Source organism: Zingiber officinale, chromosome 8A, assembly GCF_018446385.1.
Source record: "Zingiber officinale cultivar Zhangliang chromosome 8A, Zo_v1.1, whole genome shotgun sequence".
Lineage (NCBI taxonomy): Eukaryota > Viridiplantae > Streptophyta > Magnoliopsida > Zingiberales > Zingiberaceae > Zingiber > Zingiber officinale.
The window spans coordinates 94,452,711-94,471,749 of record NC_056000.1 but is presented as its reverse complement, the minus strand read 5'-3'; the positions used below and the strand labels follow the sequence as shown (position 1 = coordinate 94,471,749).

At 38.2% G+C, this 19,039-nt stretch overlaps 2 protein-coding genes across 2 annotated transcripts; one reads left to right on the top strand and one right to left on the bottom strand.

Moving 5' to 3' along the window:
* Nucleotides 1-3,545: 3,545 nt before the first annotated feature.
* On the bottom strand, nt 3,546-13,173 carry LOC122011074 (glycerol-3-phosphate acyltransferase 1-like). Its single transcript, XM_042567510.1, has 5 exons — nt 12,814-13,173; nt 12,056-12,737; nt 4,775-4,862; nt 3,870-3,930; nt 3,546-3,800 (listed from the first exon to the last, which is right to left on the bottom strand). Exons 1-5 carry the CDS (start codon nt 13,171-13,173, stop codon nt 3,546-3,548), a joined length of 1,446 nt encoding a protein of 481 aa, XP_042423444.1.
* A 191-nt stretch (nt 13,174-13,364) lies between these two features.
* Nucleotides 13,365-14,590, top strand: LOC122011073 (pyruvate dehydrogenase (acetyl-transferring) kinase, mitochondrial-like). Its single transcript, XM_042567509.1, has 2 exons — nt 13,365-13,530; nt 14,321-14,590. Exons 1-2 carry the CDS (start codon nt 13,408-13,410, stop codon nt 14,588-14,590), a joined length of 393 nt encoding a protein of 130 aa, XP_042423443.1. The 5' UTR covers nt 13,365-13,407.
* The last annotated feature ends 4,449 nt before the right edge of the window (nt 14,591-19,039 follow it).

Sequence of the window (19,039 nt, the reverse complement as noted above, 5' to 3'; positions counted from 1 at the left end):
TTGGGTTACCCTGTCGGGTATGTTAGTTTTGGAGGTGCCAGCTATTCTGGAGCCTCCCCCTGAATTATTGGCCATTAATTTAGATTTTGGGTTTGTGTCGATTCTTTTTATAGTTATAATCAACTTGGTGATAGTCTAAATTTTGTTGAGTTTTGAATTTTGATTTTAAGTTAAATTTATTTTTTAGTTTTTGATCTGATTTATTCAAGTTTATATAATGTATTTTATCTTTAGGTATATAGAATTGATTAAGTCCTACTTGCGTGGTTAAGCACGCTTTCGGGACCCAAGCTTGTTTAGTTGCTTTGTGTTGGGTTAATAATGATTTAAAGGTTTTGTTTGATTTTGACTTATATCCAAGCCCGGTTTTATTATAGCATGCCTTTTGGTTATTTAGAATTAAATCTAAATTTTTAGATCTTGTTGTGAATTTTTCCAACAATTCTTTTAACTTATTAATTTCACTTTTTAATGATAAATTCTCCTCCTCAAGTGTTCGGTCTTGAGTTGAATTCGAATTTTTTAATTGTTCCTCGAGGTTTTGATTTTCCTCAAGAAGCGATTTATTTTCATTTTCCAAATTAACTAATTTTTTATTTAAACACGAGATAATTCTAAAGAATTTATGATTTAAGTTTCGGTATACCTCTTCGGAACCTTCGGAAACGAGTGCGGACTCGTGGCTCGATTCGGGTTCGGACCCGTCTTCCGATTCCTCTGATTCGTCTTCCGTTTCAGCTTCGCGAGCCATCAGCGCGAGGTGACTTTGGTGCTTTTGCCTTTCTCCCTCCGATTCGTCTGAGGAGGAATCGTCCCATGTTGCTTTGAGGGCTTTCTTCTTTGTTGACTTTGTTTTGTCAAGTTTCAATCTTGGGCATTCGTTCTTGTAGTGCCCCTTTTTGTTACATCCAAAACATGTGACATTTCTTGAGTCGGCTGGCGAACTGATCTTCTGAAGATCCTGTTTGCTGAAGTTTCTCTTTTTCCTGGTGAACATTTTCCTTACCAGGTTCACCAGGTGTTCTTCGTCTTCAGAGTCTTGATCGGAGTCTTCTTCAGATTCGGGTTTGTTTTTCTTTTCTTTAGAGGAACCTGCAATTAAAGCTACACCTTTCTCGACCCCGGCGTTAGTTTGCTCATGAAGTTCTAATTCACAAAAGAGTTCATCCAATTTTAATTTAGATAAATTTTTTGAAATTTTGTAGGCATCTACAATTGATGCCCACAAATTATTTCGTGGAAAAGCATTTAACGCGTACCTTATTAAGTCTCGGTTCTCCATTTGGTGTCCTATCGCGTGGAGACCGTTGAGGATATCTTTGATCCTCGCGTGGAGCTGACTTGCCGTTTCTCCTTCCTGCATTTTTATATTAAAAATTTTATTTAACAGCAAATCTCTTTTTGTTACCTTCGCGTCGCTTGTTCCTTCGTGCAGCTCGATCAGTTTATCCCAGAGCTCCTTAGCGTTTTCATGCGGTCCGACCCGGTTCAGTTCTTCTCGTGTTAGTCCGCAGTGTAGAGTGTTGATGGCTTTGTTTTCAATTGATGCCTTTTTCTTTAAATCATTTGTCCATTCTTCAGGGTCTATTATTTTCCCGGAGTTGTCTACTGGAATTTTATAAGCCTTTGTGACGCTCATCCATTGGTCGTAGTCTGTCTTCATGTAGACCTCCATTCTTCTCTTCCAGTACGAAAAATCATCCCCGTTGAATAGGGGAGGACGAACTGTGCTGAAGCCTTCTTGTTGAGACATCTTATCCTGCACACACTAAATTAACTAGAAAAAATTCCAAGACTTCGTCTTGGATTAGTAGTGTGCGAAAAAAATAGAAACTCTAAGTGTAACGAAAAAAATCTTCCAAAACGATAATAATATCAGTTTGGAGTTAGAAAATATTTCACCCCCTGTCTGATTGGTGGTTGCACCAAATCAGAGCGGTACCTGCTCTGATACCACTTGTAAGACCGATAGGTTCGATAAAGGGGGGGGTGAATATCGATTCGAAAATATAGAGTATTAGCGCAGCGGAAAAGTAAAGTAGACACAGTTATTTTTTGCTTCGTTCGGAGCCTGTGACGACTCCTACTCGAAGGCCCGTGGTCCTTGACCACTTTCGTTGGGCAATCACTAGCAATTCGATAATAATTACAAAATGAATACAGGAAATGCTTAATGAAACAAAGTAATACCGACAAGAAAATTAACCAAAAACGAAGAAGCACTTTGTCGGAGCTTTGTTAGCGTCGCAGGAACGTAGAGCAGCGGGACCAGCAGTCGAAAGTTCTCAGTCGATGATTGATTCTGAAGCTTCTGCCTGAGGCTTCTTTTATATGCTGTCCCTGGCGCCTGGATCCCTTCCGGGCGCCTGGAATGTGACGTAGCTGCACAAACCATGATGCTCCACGTGGCGACGACTCGGCTGGATGAAATTTGCCTTCCGGGCGCCCGGATCCCTTCCGGGCGCCCGGACCTCCGGGCGCCCGGATCCCCTCCGGGCGCCCGGACCCCTCTTCTCCGGAAAGTCCTTCTCCTGCAAGAAAAGGTTAGTCCGAGGCAAATGTACCCTGCAGCAAAAGAATGTTAGCACAGTTTTATAGATGAGAAAAAGTATGACTTAGATTCCGTCTTTCCGAGACCGGAATCTAGTCACGATCTCGACTTAGATATCCGAAATGGATCTAAGTCGGATCGACGCCTAATGTCCCCTTCCCGGGAACGCGTCCTCACAGTCACTCCCCTCCAGTGACTTACCTCACTTACCTGCCAGACGTCCGGTCAGCCCGTCGACCCGTCTGGACTTCTCGCCAAGCGTCCGGTCAGCCCGTCGACCCGCTTGGACTTCTCGCCAGCTATCCGGTCAGCCCGTCGACCTAGCTGGACTTCTCGCCAGCTATCCGGTCAGCCCGTCGACCTAGCTGGACTTCTCGCCAAGCGTCCGGTCAGCCCGTCGACCCGCTTGGACTTCTCGCCAGCTATCCGGTCAGCCCGTCGACCTAGCTGGACTTTTCCTGCACACTTGATAAAAGTCTCAGACAACACCAAACCTAACTTAACCTGATTTGTCATTCATCAAAACCTGAGTTAGACCGTTAGTGCTAACCGCACCAACACTTTGTTGTCCAAAAGTTAGAGATCCTCTCCCAATTTTCTTCGGTGATGAAGTTTGTTTTTTTTCCTGATTCTTGGCGTGACTTAATACATGTTTGATGTGATTGCCACATTTCTTTTTAAATATTCTGAGGATCTCTATTTCATCATTCGGGTCCCAATTATTTAGCCGCTAAAATAGAGAAAAATAATTTATTATATATTCACTTTAAATTTGAATTAAACTCAAGAAAATATACCTTGAACTCGCTCCACCATAGTTGTTTTGTGGCCGGTGGAGTGCTTGAATATGCCATCGATTCTCCTCCCCAATGGTTATTCACGATTCTATTAATTTTGTGAACAACTTATACAAGATTTTCAAATCTGCATTAAATTACAAACAAATGATGTTAAATAATTAAGATAGATAAAATCATAAAATATTTTATAGTACTTACGAATCTCCAATGGGAACTAAAAAAGCTCTATCATTCCTAAACTCAGCAAATGAGTTTCTTGCAGAGTAAGGAAGATCTGTGGGGACTGGGAACTGCACGGGCAATGGTACTAGCAGCAGCGAATTTGAAACCAGTGGAGAAGGTACATGAGATGATCCTACCTGATCAGGGGGTGGCACAGGTACACTGGCAGGTGATGAATCTGTCTGATCCTGTAATCTCCGTCTATATCCATCACGTTGAAATATATGCTGAAAATTCCAATATAGGATAAAGTAAATTGCAAATTTGATGCATAAAAACCAACATTAAAAACTTACCATTTTTATGTAAAGCTTATAGAATAAGAGGGAAAAAATATGAGATATCACCTCTAATGACCTGTAGTAACAAATACAATGTATTAACAGATAAAATAAATAAAATTATAAATGAGATAGTATATAAAAAACTCAGTGAGCTATAAGTTTAGTAAATTTGCATATTAAAGATAAATGTGCTTGTAAAAAAACTAGTGCCACAAATGTAAAAAAAATGGCAAATTCCTTTAAATAAGCTAACAAAACTTACCCATCATCAAAAATCAAAGTCCTCATTGTCATTATCCTCCTCCTCATCATCATCAATTTCACTTGTATTCACGTTTATAACTACACCGCTGGGATCTCGAAAAGTTGGAATAATATATTCCTCAGTCTGAAAGGTGTTTGCAACTTCCTCTTGTTGATATGCAATGTTTTCCCAATGTGCCTCATTTTTTTTTCCTGCTTTGGTTTTACAAACAACCCACCAATCAATCTTATCACGTTTCAAACTAGGATACGAAGAATAGAATACTTGAATTACTTGTTGTGCCAACACAAATGGTTCATATCTCTTATAAAATCTCTTATGATTTATTTCAACCAAATTATAATGTGGATGCACCTTCTATAATTTCATCCAACAAACCATAAAAATCATTGCTTGCACCTCCTTCATTGGATGACGATACGCACATCCCACTATTCATGGTATTCTTTTCCATTCCATATTCTTGAGTATGAAAATTATATCCATTTATGAAATATGCTGGCCAAGTGCGTACGAATGATTTTGGACCCCATGATAGATGGATTAGCCATTCTTACTCAAGGTGAGCTTGATTACCATGAGCCTAAGGTCAAAATACCAATTGTTAAAAGTATGCATATGTATCAACCAAATATATAGTTTGTTTACTTACATATGATTTGAACCATGAAGCAAATTCTTCTTCGCAAAATCGATCAAACTCTTGTGTCGACAATTCAGAATATAAGTTATGAAATATCCTACTCATAAAAACATATTATTACACAAAAAATTTACAACATTAAAAAAATAAAATAAAAATATATACTTACTCATAATATGACGATACTTCTGGATAATTTAGTAAAATATAGGTCTGGGTTGCTCGCTATTCTTTACTAGTTAAGTATCTTTGTTTACCTGATCCACTTGGTCGACCAAGTTAGTTAAAAATTGAAAATGAGTTGACATTTGGATCAATAGGACCTTCATCATTTCTGCCCGCTCTTCGCCTTTTGCTATGAACATGAGGTTTAAAATAATATGATGCAAAAGTTGTTACTTCCTCCACAATGTATGCAACAATAGAGGCTTCAACTTGTGCTTTATTTTTCACTTTTTTCTTCAAATGTTATAAGAATATGTTGGTAATATAACAAATTATATTAAATATTAATATATAATCCAGGATTAGTAATTTTTTTTGCATTTCAAAGAGTCAAAGTATAGAAAAAAGAAATTCTACCTTTCAAATGGATACATCCACTGAAAATGGACAGGTCCTCCAACTTTGGCCTCATATGGCAAGTGAACCAAAAAATGTTCCATGGAATAAAAAAAAAAGGGGTGGAAATATCCTTTTCGAATTGCACAAAATGATTGGAATGTCTTTCTCGAAATTCTCCATGTGTGTACGTCTCAAAACTATTGAGTAAATATCATGTAGGAAAATACTTAAATCCATAATCGCTCCCTATACAAATTATGGTAAGAGTTCCTTAAAAGCAATATGAATAAGTCTTTGCATTATTATATGACAATCATGACTTTTTATACCAATTAACATGCATTCTTTCACATCGACACATCTTCCAAGATTAGAGACATACCCATCTAGAAATTTCAAAGATTTCAACCATTCACATAGGACACGTCGCTGATCCTTATTTAATGTATGAACTGCCTTTGGCTTTGATCCCCTGCTATTTTCATCGACATCAAGAGTGAGGCTTTTACAAATGAGTCGCATATCCTTTGTTACATTAAGATTGTCTTTCATTTTTCCATTGATATCCATCACTATATTTATCAGATTATCCATTTTGACTCATTTTTTAAATGGGGCTGGTATGTGTGTGGCCCAGTTTTCTGTGCCACAACTTAGTTTCCTCCTGTTGTGTCAGGAGACACTTTAGTGAGGAAGTTGGTAGATCAATTGTATAAATATTTTGTTTCCTAATTCCCTTAAGTGAAATTTGAGGATTTTTAATATTTTTAATTAAACATTTAGATTTTGAAAATGTGACTAAGTACCTAAAGTCACATAATTGACTAATGCTAAGTAAGTTAAAAATTTTTTTATCAAGTATCAGAACTTTTCGAATAATAAAATCGGAACTCAGTTAGATATTATCTATTTCGATTACCTTAAGTTTTCCGTCGTTGTCGAATGCAACTGACGCTAAGTTCTTTTGTTGTAGCTTAGTGAATTTTAATCTGTCTCCAGTCATGTGTCTGGAGTATCCATTGATACAAATCTTTATGTTCCTACACATAAAGTATTTGATTTGGTTCAATTTGACGGATTAAAAGATAGTTTGATTGAAATTAGCTCCTTACTACTCCATCTCACCCAGTTTAGATTGTCAAACATGTTATTCCTATGGGTGACTGTGAGATGGTTTTGTGTTTAATTGAATTTATTAAGTAAAGTTATGAATTGATTAGACATAATAAATCAATTTTATTAAATTATATTTATTAAATTAGATAAGATTAAATTTATTAAATTAGATTAGATTAAATTATTAATTAATATTTTATTAACTAAGATTTATTAAATAATTAAGATTTTATTAAATTAGATTTATTAAATAATTAAGATTTTATTAAATTAGATTTATTAAATGATTAATTAAGATTTTATTAAATTAGATTTATTAAATGATTAATTAAGATTTTATTAACTTAGATTTATTAAATAATTAAGATTTTATTAAATTAGATTTTTTAAATAATTAAGATTTATAGATTTGTTAATTAAGATTTAATAAATGATTTATTAAAATTAGATTTATTAAATGATTAATTAATTCTAAATTTTACCTAAGTCCATCTCACCCTTTTCTAAATTATCAATCAGAGAACCTTATAGGTTTTTGTGAGATGTTAATTTTATCTTTGATTTTGGTTATCATCTAAAGATTAATTTACATTTGAATTAGACTCAGGTTTATAATCAGTCAATTAAATATTCATTTCAAAGATTGACTTCCAGGTTGTGGCGAGGTACTAGATCTTCTTGGGTATGAGATCATCCACCACTTCCAGACAAAGCCTTTCAAAGAAATTGGATATTTAATTTCCTTTTTAAAACCCCTAGGTCTAACTAATCAAGTGTAAATCACGCCTAGGTCCTTATCTAGCCTAGTCTAAGCATGTAAGCAGTAAAACAAGCATCAAACAAATTTATCGATAATGATGGTCTTTCTATTGGCTCCCCCTAGATCATAGCCTCGATAGGATTTATCAAGGTAATGGATAGTCCAGGAGGAACCCATATGATCCTGTCTAAGTGCTTGCGAGATGAAGTGATGGGCGACGATGAGCGATGACGAATAATGACCATGATGCCGACGAACAGGGAAGGATCCAAGAAAACCACAGCAGACCTCACAAGAGCTTAAATGTAAAAAGATGGACCTGAGAAAACCAGAGTGGATCTACGAAGAATACCTCACAAAAATGAACTCTGACGAAGTGCCTCCGTGGATCGGTGAAGACTCAGCAATCCAATGGATGGTCCTCTTCCTGCGCACAATGAGACCAACGAACAAAGTGTTAGTGACCTAAGACCGGGGTGGAAATCCCTGGCTAGGCCTTCCGACGCTCCAGTTAGTCTCTCGCGAGAAGAAAGGAAAACAATCTGGAAGAAGATGAAAATTAGGGTTTGATTCTGATGCAATGCATATGTTTGCATACCTTGCCAGTGGTGTCACACCCCCAGAGGAGTCCCTGCTAGACAAAAATCCGGCAACATCTCCCCCGTATCGGTGACAATTTGAAGCATACATACAAACAAAATACATCAGCCACATACGACTAGAATATATACACAACCACGCAGTTAAATAATCAGCCCACTCGGCTGGAACAAGAATAAACACAACCACGCAGTTATATATATACATTAAACAACCCACTCGGCTGTACCAAAAACTAACACAGCAAAAAAACGATAACGAAAAGCCCATATAAAACAAATTAACACACTACTAGTCGGCGAGGCTTTATATAGCAACCACAACAACACAAATACAACAACAACACCAAATACACAAATGCCAAATACAAGTAAAACATAAAACGAACCCAAAGCGGTCTCCGGATGTGACGTAGGGCCCGGCAGACAGGATACTCCAAGCGACACACCAAACATCTAACTGCTACCTGAAAACATAAAGGTATAAATGTGGTGGTGAGTATATATAGGTAACTCAGCCGGTAATAGAGAAAACAATGCATGGTCCATAAATAAACATGGAGATCAAAGGTATACAGTCTCAATAGGGAAATAGAGAACATGATCATACTATCATAATCAATGCATCTAAACATATCTGATGGAATAACTAGACATAATCATAACTGACATACAAACTGCACAAACCACTACTGACATAATGATAAATACATACCCAATCTAAAATCAAGACATGGTATAATGATCAGTAAACTCATCGGATCTGCAATAGACCTACTCGTGACACCTGTGCAATATAAATATGACTACATATACATGTAAAATAAATGACATGTATGCAACATGGCATCCATATGCAACAATCGTATCTCAAACAAGTGCAACACATCACAATCACATGCAACTAGTATCTACTAGGCATATATGCAAATATAACTCCACAGATGCACCGTGCATCATATGCAAATGTGCATGCATGCTCCATGGTCACCCCGCCACCTCTCTAGACACCACGACCCCTGTATGGCCGAGAGGCTTGGGTCTGTGACGACTATACTACCCTCCATCCCACTATAGAGTGGTCGAGGCGGATAGTCTGCTAGTAGTTATCTAACTACATAGCATCAGGGTCCCTAACTGCTCACAACGCGGGATCTCACAAACCTCGTCACCGGGTGGCACGACAGGATGAGCGGCAACTGCTCCAGCTACCACTACCCATGAGTGACCGAGTGTGCGGCGCTAAACCAAAACGACTGACGATTCTCTCACACAAGGGAGACAATGGTCGACAGCATAAAATGAATGATGAACATGATATATATAATCATGATACAGACACCGTCATCATCAATACAACCTCCAAATCCACATAAGTACCCCACAACATGAATATAATCGTCATAATACCTCACACATATCCCACCAAACATATGTACACAACTACACATGTATAATCAACCAAAAATCTCCAATAATCCCACCAAACACGTACACAGAACATAAGTACAATCAACATGTATCCTCCAGTATAAACACACCAGACACGTGTGTAACACCCCTAGGGTCTCTAGCAAATTTTATATATATTTTACATGATTAGAAAGGGCTTTATGTGGGTTTTTTTTTTTTTTAAAAAAGAGAAATAGAACCAAAAAGAGGCATGACCAAGGTTTTAACCTTGAACCTCTTAGCAAGTGACAAGTATTATGTGATATGTGATAACCGGTAGCCCCAGCAGGGGAGTGCTGTTAGAAAGAAAGGGGGAATTGTAGTTAAGAGGAAGGGACACCTTTCTCCTCTTTAGAATGAAAAGTTTGGTTTCTCTTATTTCACTAAGCATAAATGAGAAAGTGATTAAGTGAGGAAACAAGAGGATAGCAAGTTGTTTTCTTCCTCCTCTTTTCATTTAGAGTAAGAAAGAATAAGAGGCAAGGGAATGCAAACTTTGCTTTCTCCTCTCTCCTTCCTCCTCCTTCTTCCTCCACCGAACCTAGTTCTTCCCCTTCTTCTTCTTCTTCTTCTTTTTCGGAAACCAGCCTAGGGTTCATCCTTAGGAAGACTTCACAAGGAGGAGTCCTCAAGGCCTAAGTCTTCATACAAACAAAATATACAAGGGGGAGTCCGAGAAGTGAAGGATCTTCCTTGTTATTTTTCTCTCCACAAGGGTATTCTTTTGTGATAGACCAAGCGAGAGGAAGTATCTCCTCACCTGCAGTACAAGTAGCTTTCGAGGTTTTCATGTTTTAAAGTTGCTAAAAACCTAGAACCATGCCCCTAGGGTTTCAGCCAAGAAGGAATAAAATGGATTTGAGAAAGTTTTAAAACCCAAACTATGCTTGCTTATGATTCCTTATGGTATGTGATCCACTATATTATGCTAGTTAAGGTTTTCATGTTTTAAAGTTTCTAAAAACCTAGAACCATGCCCTTAGGGTTTCGGCCAAGAAGGATTGAGAAAGTTTTAAAACATAAACTATGCTTGCTTATGATACCTTATGGTATGTGATCCACTATATGATGTTAGTTAAGGTTTTCATGTTTTAAAGTTGCTAAAAACTAAGAACCATGCTCTTAGGGTTTTGGCCAAGAAAGAATAAAAAGGACTTGAGAAAGTTTTAAAACCTAAACTATGCTTGCTTATGATTCCTTATGGCATGTGATCCACTATATGATGTTAGTTAAGGTTTTCATGTTTTAAAGTTGCTAAAAACCTAGAACCATGCTCTTAGGGTTTCGGCCAAGAAGGAATAAAAAGGACTTGAGAAAGTTTTAAAACCTAAATTATGCTTGCTTATGATTCCTTATGGTATGTGATCCACTATATGATGTTAGTTAAGGTTTTCATGTTTTAAAGTTGCTAAAAACCTAGAACCATGCTCTTAGGGTTTCGGCCAAGAAGGAATAAAAAGGATTGAGAAAGTTTTAAAACATAAAATATGCTTGCTTATGATTCCTTATGGTATGTGATCCACTATATGATGTTAGTTAAGGTTTTCATGTTTTAAAGTTGATAAAAACCTAGAACCATGCTCTTAGGGTTTCGGCCAAGAAGGAATAAAAAGGACTTGAGAAAGTTTTAAAACCTAAACTATGCTTGCTTATGATTCCTTATGGTATGTGATCCACTATATGATGTTAGTTAAGGTTTTCATGTTTTAAAGTTGCTTAAAATTTAAGATCATGTCCATGCAAGTTTCGGCGAAGATGTGAATTAGGATTTGTGGGAAGTTCAAAACCCTAACTACGCATGATAATGACTCTCTATGTTATGCTATGTTATATGTGAACTTTATGTCACCATGTTATGCTTATGAAAAGATTATGTATGATGAAATGCATAAGAGATGCTTCCCTTTAAGTTGGGGCTAAGAGCACTCTTCATGATATGACAAGAACATGATATGCTTCATGATATGACAAGAACATGTTATGTTTCATGATATGACAAGAATATGATATGCTATTTTACTTTTGTATTGGCTTGTACCGGACCCTAAGAATGGTCCATGGGATGGGCTCCTAAGTTGCCCCTAGGTCGATGGTCAAGGAAACGGGCCTAGTTCCTAGTAGGTTCGAGATTAGTTACCTCAGATTTATTTAGGATGCGCGCAATTCATGTATGTGGTACAATGTCGGGCCCTCATGTTGAGATTTATGTTTAAGTACCTATATGATATATGTTTTCAAAAGAACATCTTGCATATACTTATTTCATGCTATATGAATTTTGGATATATATGTTTTCAAAAGAACATCTTGCATATACTTATTTCATGCTATATCACTACAACAAAATCGCTCATAGACATCAGGTGAACAACAACGGTTTTAGGCTAAAACCGATGTCTTTGAGTATTTTACATCGGTTTTTCTAAAAACCGGTGTCTATGAGCGCAGATTTTAGCTCATAGACATCGGTTTTTTAGGCGATGTCTATGAGCGCCCTTTTTTTGGTTAATAGACACCGATTTTAACATCGGTTTTTAAAATCCGATGTTAATGAACCCAAATAATATTTTAATTTTTCCCCACAAGCCAAAATCTGCACACTGTGAATTCCCTCCAAACCTAAATCTTTATCCCGCCCTTCCTCCGCACGACATCTCTCTCGCGATAACCTAAACCTCCGACCATCCGACCATCTCTCTCAGCCTAAACCTAAACCTCCGACCATCTCTCTCAACCTCATCTCCCTCTTCCCCCCTTCCTAGATCCTCTCCCGATCAGGATCAAGACACGACGAACTTGCTTCTCCGTCCAACCACACCGCATCTCCTCCAACTCCTCCATTTGGTTGAGAAGAGGAGGCCTTGGTAGCGTACAGCATTCCCACCCGCGCGTCCAGAGCCACCGGTACCACCTCCTCCGCCACCTCCGCGAACAGCGGGCTGAACCGCAGCAGGTACGGCTCCCGGCACGTCGTCCCCTCCGGGCACACCGCCAGGCCCCCCTCCACCGCCAGCAGCCGCCGCATCGTCGCCGCGTCTCGTCCCCTGTCCCGGGTCAGCCGCACAGTCCGCATCGGCGCCAACGCCTCCGACACCCGGCTCAGGCTGTACGTCACGGCCGGCACCGTCCTCTCCAGCGCCGAGCACAGCATCACCGGGTCCAACAGCGTCCGGTGCGTGCACACGTACACCACCCCCTTCTTCTCCCCGTTCGCTTTCCCATCTCCGGCCCTCCGGAATCGGATTCCGGTGACGGCGGCGATGAAGATGGATATTTTATAAGGGAAAACGATCCCCATCGCGATCCTGAACACGGCCAAAGGGATTGCCACGGGTATCCACATGAAGAACGCCATCATCTCGCATGGCGTCGGGAGAAAAGCCAGTCTTCCGTCATGGAACACAAGTGGCTTCGGGTACTTGTTTCTCGGCATTTTGCTGCTCTCACTCCTTGATTCCTCCTCTCTCACGACATAAATTTCCTGAAAAATAAAACAATCACTTTTAACTCATATCTTTGATCGACTAACGTGGAATCGAAAGAAATGCAGGTCCAACCTTGGCCGAGAGTTGGTGGTGGTGGACATTGGAGAGGTTCACAATGGCCGCACCGGCCTTGACCATGTCCCTGAGAGCTCTCTGTTTGTCAGGCCAAGAGATGACCCCCGTGAAGTAGCAGCCCTTCACCACCTGCAGCTCCGCCCCCACCACCTCCCCCACCTCTAAGTACTCCTTCAAGAATCCCTCCACCATGAGCCTCGGCAAGGTGGTGAGCACAACAGCTCGCCTCCCTTTCAGCACCTCGCATGCATGCAGATGGAGGTTCTCCAAGAAAATTTTCGGCAGCACAGTCCTAGCGATCAGCCTCAGGTCCCCCGTCCTCAGCCCGCAGAAGGTCACGAAGGCCATGATCCTCATCCCAAACTCGTGCTTCCCCAAGAGACACAAGGCAGGGGAGAGCGCGAGGAGGAGGAATTAGTATAACCAATCCTCTCGTTTCAGAGTAATATGATTATAACTTTCTTTTTGTTTGAGGTTCACATCCTTACTGTATAAATAATTTTTTGATGATATTGTATATTTATGACTTATCTGATTATTTCTTTCAACTTGCTACTGTGGACCAGGTATGTTCCTTCTCATTTGCACCTTATGGTCTTTGAGTTGGTAAAAAACTCTCTGCGTGCGGTTCAAGAATGTTTTATGAATTCTGATAAGAATGCCCCTCCTGTTAGAATTATTGTCGCTGATGGGATTGAAGATGTTACAATAAAGGTACGATACCAATAAATACTTAATCTTCAATTACTGTTATTCTGCTTGGTAAGCAAGATTGCAATACTTCAAGAATAAGAAAGGATTAGTTAAAAATTCATGCTGTCTTGGCAAGTTGCAGAATTTGAATTTAACACAGAATACTAGGTACTCTAGAAAATAGAAACTAGATGTAGTGAAGATGAAAAATATGAATTTAAATTATATTTTCTTTGGGAATTCTTGACAGTTACTGATGTCTTGCAGGCATTTTTTATTTCTTGAAAAGTGTTGATACTGCAGAACCACCAGATGTAGATTTGCAAGACAGAGAACAATTATACATTGAAGAACATAATTGGACTAACTCCTCACTCTTTAAAGTGGTTAATCAGATTTATCAGAAAACTATTACAAATGAAAGTTAGGGAAATTCTCAAATATTTCATGAATTTGGGGCTCATTGCTACTGGTTATTTTTAAACCAGACAATGATTATGTGAAATCCAAGAGTCTTCCACTTTGTCTATATCTGACTATATGCATACAAGAATACGTCAGAGCCTGTTGAAAATCTTTTACTGCCAACATGTATATCAGCATCTGCTGTTGATACAAGTATAACACCCGGATAAATGCAAAAATTTTCTAATTTTTGTAATTTATCTTCTTCTTAATATCATTAAATTATATCTTATGGCATTTCTCTGTTTGTTAATACTCATGGTTCGAGGAATTTCTTGTTACATATCAATCATCTAGTTTTTCTAGCTTTGGAATACTGATCTTGATATGCTATCAATTATTTCAGATATCAGATGAAGGGGGTGGCATACCAAGAAGTGGTCTTCCAAAGATTTTCACATATCTCTATAGCACTGCTAAAAATCCACTCGAGGAAAACGATGAAGGAAGCTCAGATGGAGTAATTATGGCTGGTTATGGTTATGGGCTTCCAATTAGTCGTCTCTATGCTCGCTATTTTGGTGGTGATTTACAAATTATCTCTATGGAAGGATATGGTAAATCCAATTCTTTCTTTATGCAATACTTAATCTCAAGTTCAATTTGTCCTGCTTGAATTCCAATATTGGCTGATTCATTGCCTATTATGTTGCCAATACTTATTCGTGATTTACAAACTCGTGCTTGCTATGATTTTTTGATACAAACCGGATGCTATGCTTTTGTTACAATGATTTTTTTTATACAAACCGAATGCTATGCTTTTGTTACAAACCATATACTAGTTGGAGACTAAATGATTGCCTAAGAAGAAAGGAAATAAAGATTAGGAGATGCAGTGAGTAGAGTGGCTGGATAAGCTATCTTAAATGGTAACCTTAGGATTAAAGGATTGATACTCGAATTTAACCTAACCTATTAAGATAAATGGGTAATCAATACTAATCCTTATTTTGATTGTTTAAATGTTGGGCTCCTATTTCATAGCAAAAGGTTCATTTTGTGACTCTAAACTAAGTTTTTTTTTTTTTTATTGTTTAAGTGTATTTTCTGAATTTTGAGAACCAATTTTTTTTTGTACATCTACCATCAAGTATGACCCTACTTAACCAGATATACACTTTTAGACCCCCATCTTCATGCACATGGCTAACTGTAAACCGCGAGGTCTTCTGACTTTGTGTTTTTCAGTTCAGGGTCTACTAGTTTACTTATCTCTTGTGGGTTTTGAAGATACTTTGTGGCCTGTATAACATAGAAGAACAATGAGCCGTGGATATATAGCATGAATCTACTAATATGAATCACAAACTGTTGGATCAAGAAGGATATATCTTGAGACTAGCGAACCCAAAGGGCAAACAATGTTATGTCTTTTCCAACTAATGATTCTCCAAAGGGAAGGTAATGTTGAAAGAAACTTGTGATTTGCAGCGAGGCTATGGTTTCCTCAGTTGGGATGTGATAAGGTAGCTAAATAGAGGTAATACAACCTTTAACTTGCCCTGACTATTGTATGAACTGATTAGAGGGCTTGTTGTGAATTAAGCTTCTAAACTACATGGAACAAATGATTATCGGAAGTTTGTAGGAAATAAGAAAAAATTTGGGTTTATGCCCTCAGTATCTGTTACAAGAAGCTGATGCTGTTTTTGAGTATCAAATATTTTCAAATATGCATCTTACCCAATTTATCAGACACCCTCTTTCCTTGCAATATGGAGGTCTTCCACTGATTATTTCCAGTAAAACTACTCCAAAAGCAAAGATGTTAGCTTGAATTTCCATTTCTTGTTGCTCTCGAGGAACATTATATTCTGGAAGAGAGACTCTGCTGAAGTAACCAACACTTTTCTTAGATTCTGAGAAAATAATTTTCCAGCTCTCAAAATCAACCAACTGCAAAAGAAATGTAAGAGGGTTTTATAATCTTAATCCATTCCGCTAATACAAAGATGTGAAAAAACAGAAACCAAGTGAGTAGCAAAAATCACTGAAGGAATTATCTGGGAAAGATGAAAGCCACAAAAAAAGGGCACAGTTGCCTTTTTATTCACTGCATATCAACCCACCTTGTGTTTGCCTGCTTCATTGATTGCGTGGTGATGGTGAATTTTATAGCTTTTGCTCCTTATTGTATTATGTCTATTAGCCATGTGTATACAAAGGGCACAGTTGCATTCTTGCTTATGAGATTTGGAAGATGGCATCAGAGGTAGTACAATAAATAGTATATCTCTTCATTTGCTTGTTAACTATGAACATTTTCTTTGTTCTTCTATGCTTCCTTCACTGTTATATTCGTTATCTTCCACAGCAGCCTTTAAAAACTCAGTATTCTATTTTATTTGATACATGCACACATTTGTTTTAGTTATTTGACATATGGTGGATTTATGTGTTTTTACAGTTTACAAATCTCAAGTACTCCAGAGTTGAAATTGATGAAGTGTGGTTCGAGTGGGTTGAATGCATGCTAGATTACATTTGAGACAGTTGTACATTGATGTGTTAACAGAATGTTATACTTTGATTTTGATATCTATTAGCTAGCTTTTGATGTAAAAAGAATATTTGGGTATTTTATGGATATTGTTGTAAGAAGATTATTTATATAATTTGTGAATATTTATGTATTTTATGGATATTATTGAATGATGAATATTTGTACAATTTGTGAATATTTGTGTATTTTTTTTTGTTATTGTCGGTTTTAAAATCAAATATGTGCTGTTAAAAAATATACATATTACATCGGTTTTCCACCGATGTAAAACTGGTGTTATAAAGTAATATTACATCGGTCATTTACCGCTGCCAAAACTGGTGTTATTAACATACAATATTACATCGGTTTTACACCGTTGATGAAACGGTGTCGTTAAGTGATACTACACCGGTTAATTGATGTGCGTAGATTATATACTCCTTTATGCATGTTTTTACGCACATTTACATACTTTGAGCATGCTTGATCTATGCATTTTTATACTCCCAGCTTTCCTTTTAGCATATTTACTCTTTTGGTTCGGAGATCTGCTTTTTGTGCATTTTCTGTACACAGGAGTCGATTTGGTGAAGAATCTACATCTTTGGGCATGCATTGGAGGAAACGAAGGGAGAAAGCACCGGGCCGTGTACCTCACACGGCCATGCACTGGGATGGAGCTCGGGCCGTGTGGGAGGAAGATGACATGGCCGTGTGGACCTCGCACGGCCGTGTCAAGATTTGAAGCCAACCAGAGCAGAAGCCTTACATGGCCGTGTGGATCTACACGGCCGTGTGAGACTTCCAGAGACCAAGCAGGCTGTGGCCGTGTGCACCACACGGCCGTGTAGCATTTCCAGAGAGCAGAAGGGTTCTGGCCGTGTGGAGTCACACAACCGTGCAGGTTTGGCAGAGAGGGAACTGGACATGGCCGTGTGAATCTCACACGACCGTGTCACGGGGCCGTGTGGCGCCCGATTCCCTCCTCTATTTAAACCCTTCTTCATGAATTGAAAGGGGATCTCTCCCCCTTTGGGAGAAAGCAAGATTTGGTGGTTTCCTCCCATTCTTGGGAGGATTTCTGGGCGATTCTAAGGGAGATCTCGACGATTTCGACTCCGGAGCGAGTATTGGATCCGAAGACAAGGCTTCTTCGTAGATAAGTTTTCTCTTTCCCCCTTTTTCTTGGTTTCTTGGATTGGGGGATTCAAGGAATGCTTGTAATCTCTATTTCTTCGGGTTTTCTTCCTCGATTCATGGAGTAGATCTTGTATTCTAGGATTAAGGGAGTATTTGTATGATGGATTGATGTAATCTCTTATGGATTTGCCATTTTCTTGTTTCAATGACATTATCTTGCTTGTATCAATTAGATCTTGAATGATTGATGGTGATTTGTGCTTAATTCTCATTCTTGATTGATTGTTTGGATTTCTTATGGACTTTGTAAAGATAAACTCTCACTCGATCATCCGAGGGATCCACGTGACAGGTGCAAGCCCGTGTAAGGACGTTTGAGAGATAATCTTGAAGAGGAAATAGGGATATTCAAGAGAGTAGGATGGATTTTATGATTAGCTTCTTGTATCTTGATAGATTAATGAGTCGTGGGCTTCTACGTTGATATCCGAGGAAGGCATAGTAATAGGTGCACTTTTGTGTAAGGACAACATAGGTTCATGTCTAATTAATCCTATTTAGATACATTTCTCAGTCCTTAGCCGGTTGTCTATTGCAAGAGGGAACCGACAACTTTCTACATGTTTGGCAATTGAGGGATAAGAATTGGTGAACCATTTACATTCAAGAAATCTTACAAAGAAACCGAAACTTCTAGAATCTTCCTTTATCATTACCCAAAACTCTAAACTCTTGTTTGTTGATCTTTAATATTAGATTTGTTTACCTTTACTTTGCTTTTGAAACGATTGGATAGTTGTTTAGCTAATTCGCATTGAGTCATTTCTAGTGCTTATTCCAGTCCCTGTGGATACTATAATCTTTTATATTACTTGCGACATTTCCGTACACTTGCGGAGAGTAACAAGTTTTTGGCGCCGTTGCCGGGGAACTGCGCTATAACATTAGGAATTATCAATTGAGTTAGACTAAACATAACATTTGTTTTCCTTTCATATTGCATAGTTGTAACTAATCATTAGATTTCTGTTTTTTTTTTTTACTTTCTTGTATGACTTTCTCTTCTTGTTAATTTTTTTGTGCAAACTCAATTCTGCATTTTTTATTCTTTTATTTTCCTTTTTGTGTCGAATTGTTATCTGCAATCTTGTTCTTGTGTATGCGAAGATCTAACTTTGCAGGGGAATTCTTTCCTTTTGACCCTGAGATTGATAGAACTTTCCATAAAAGAAGAATTCTGCAAAGGCAAATCGAAGAACAAGAATATCTAAACATGGTGTGCAAGTCACTAGGAGATTATGGAGCTCCGAAGTCTGCAAAACAAATGGGAGCAATTGTTTACCCTAACATACAAGCAAGAAATTTTATACTGAAACCATCTTTTGTTTCCATGGTTCAGAAAACTCAGTTTGGAGGATTAGAGATTGAAAATCCTTA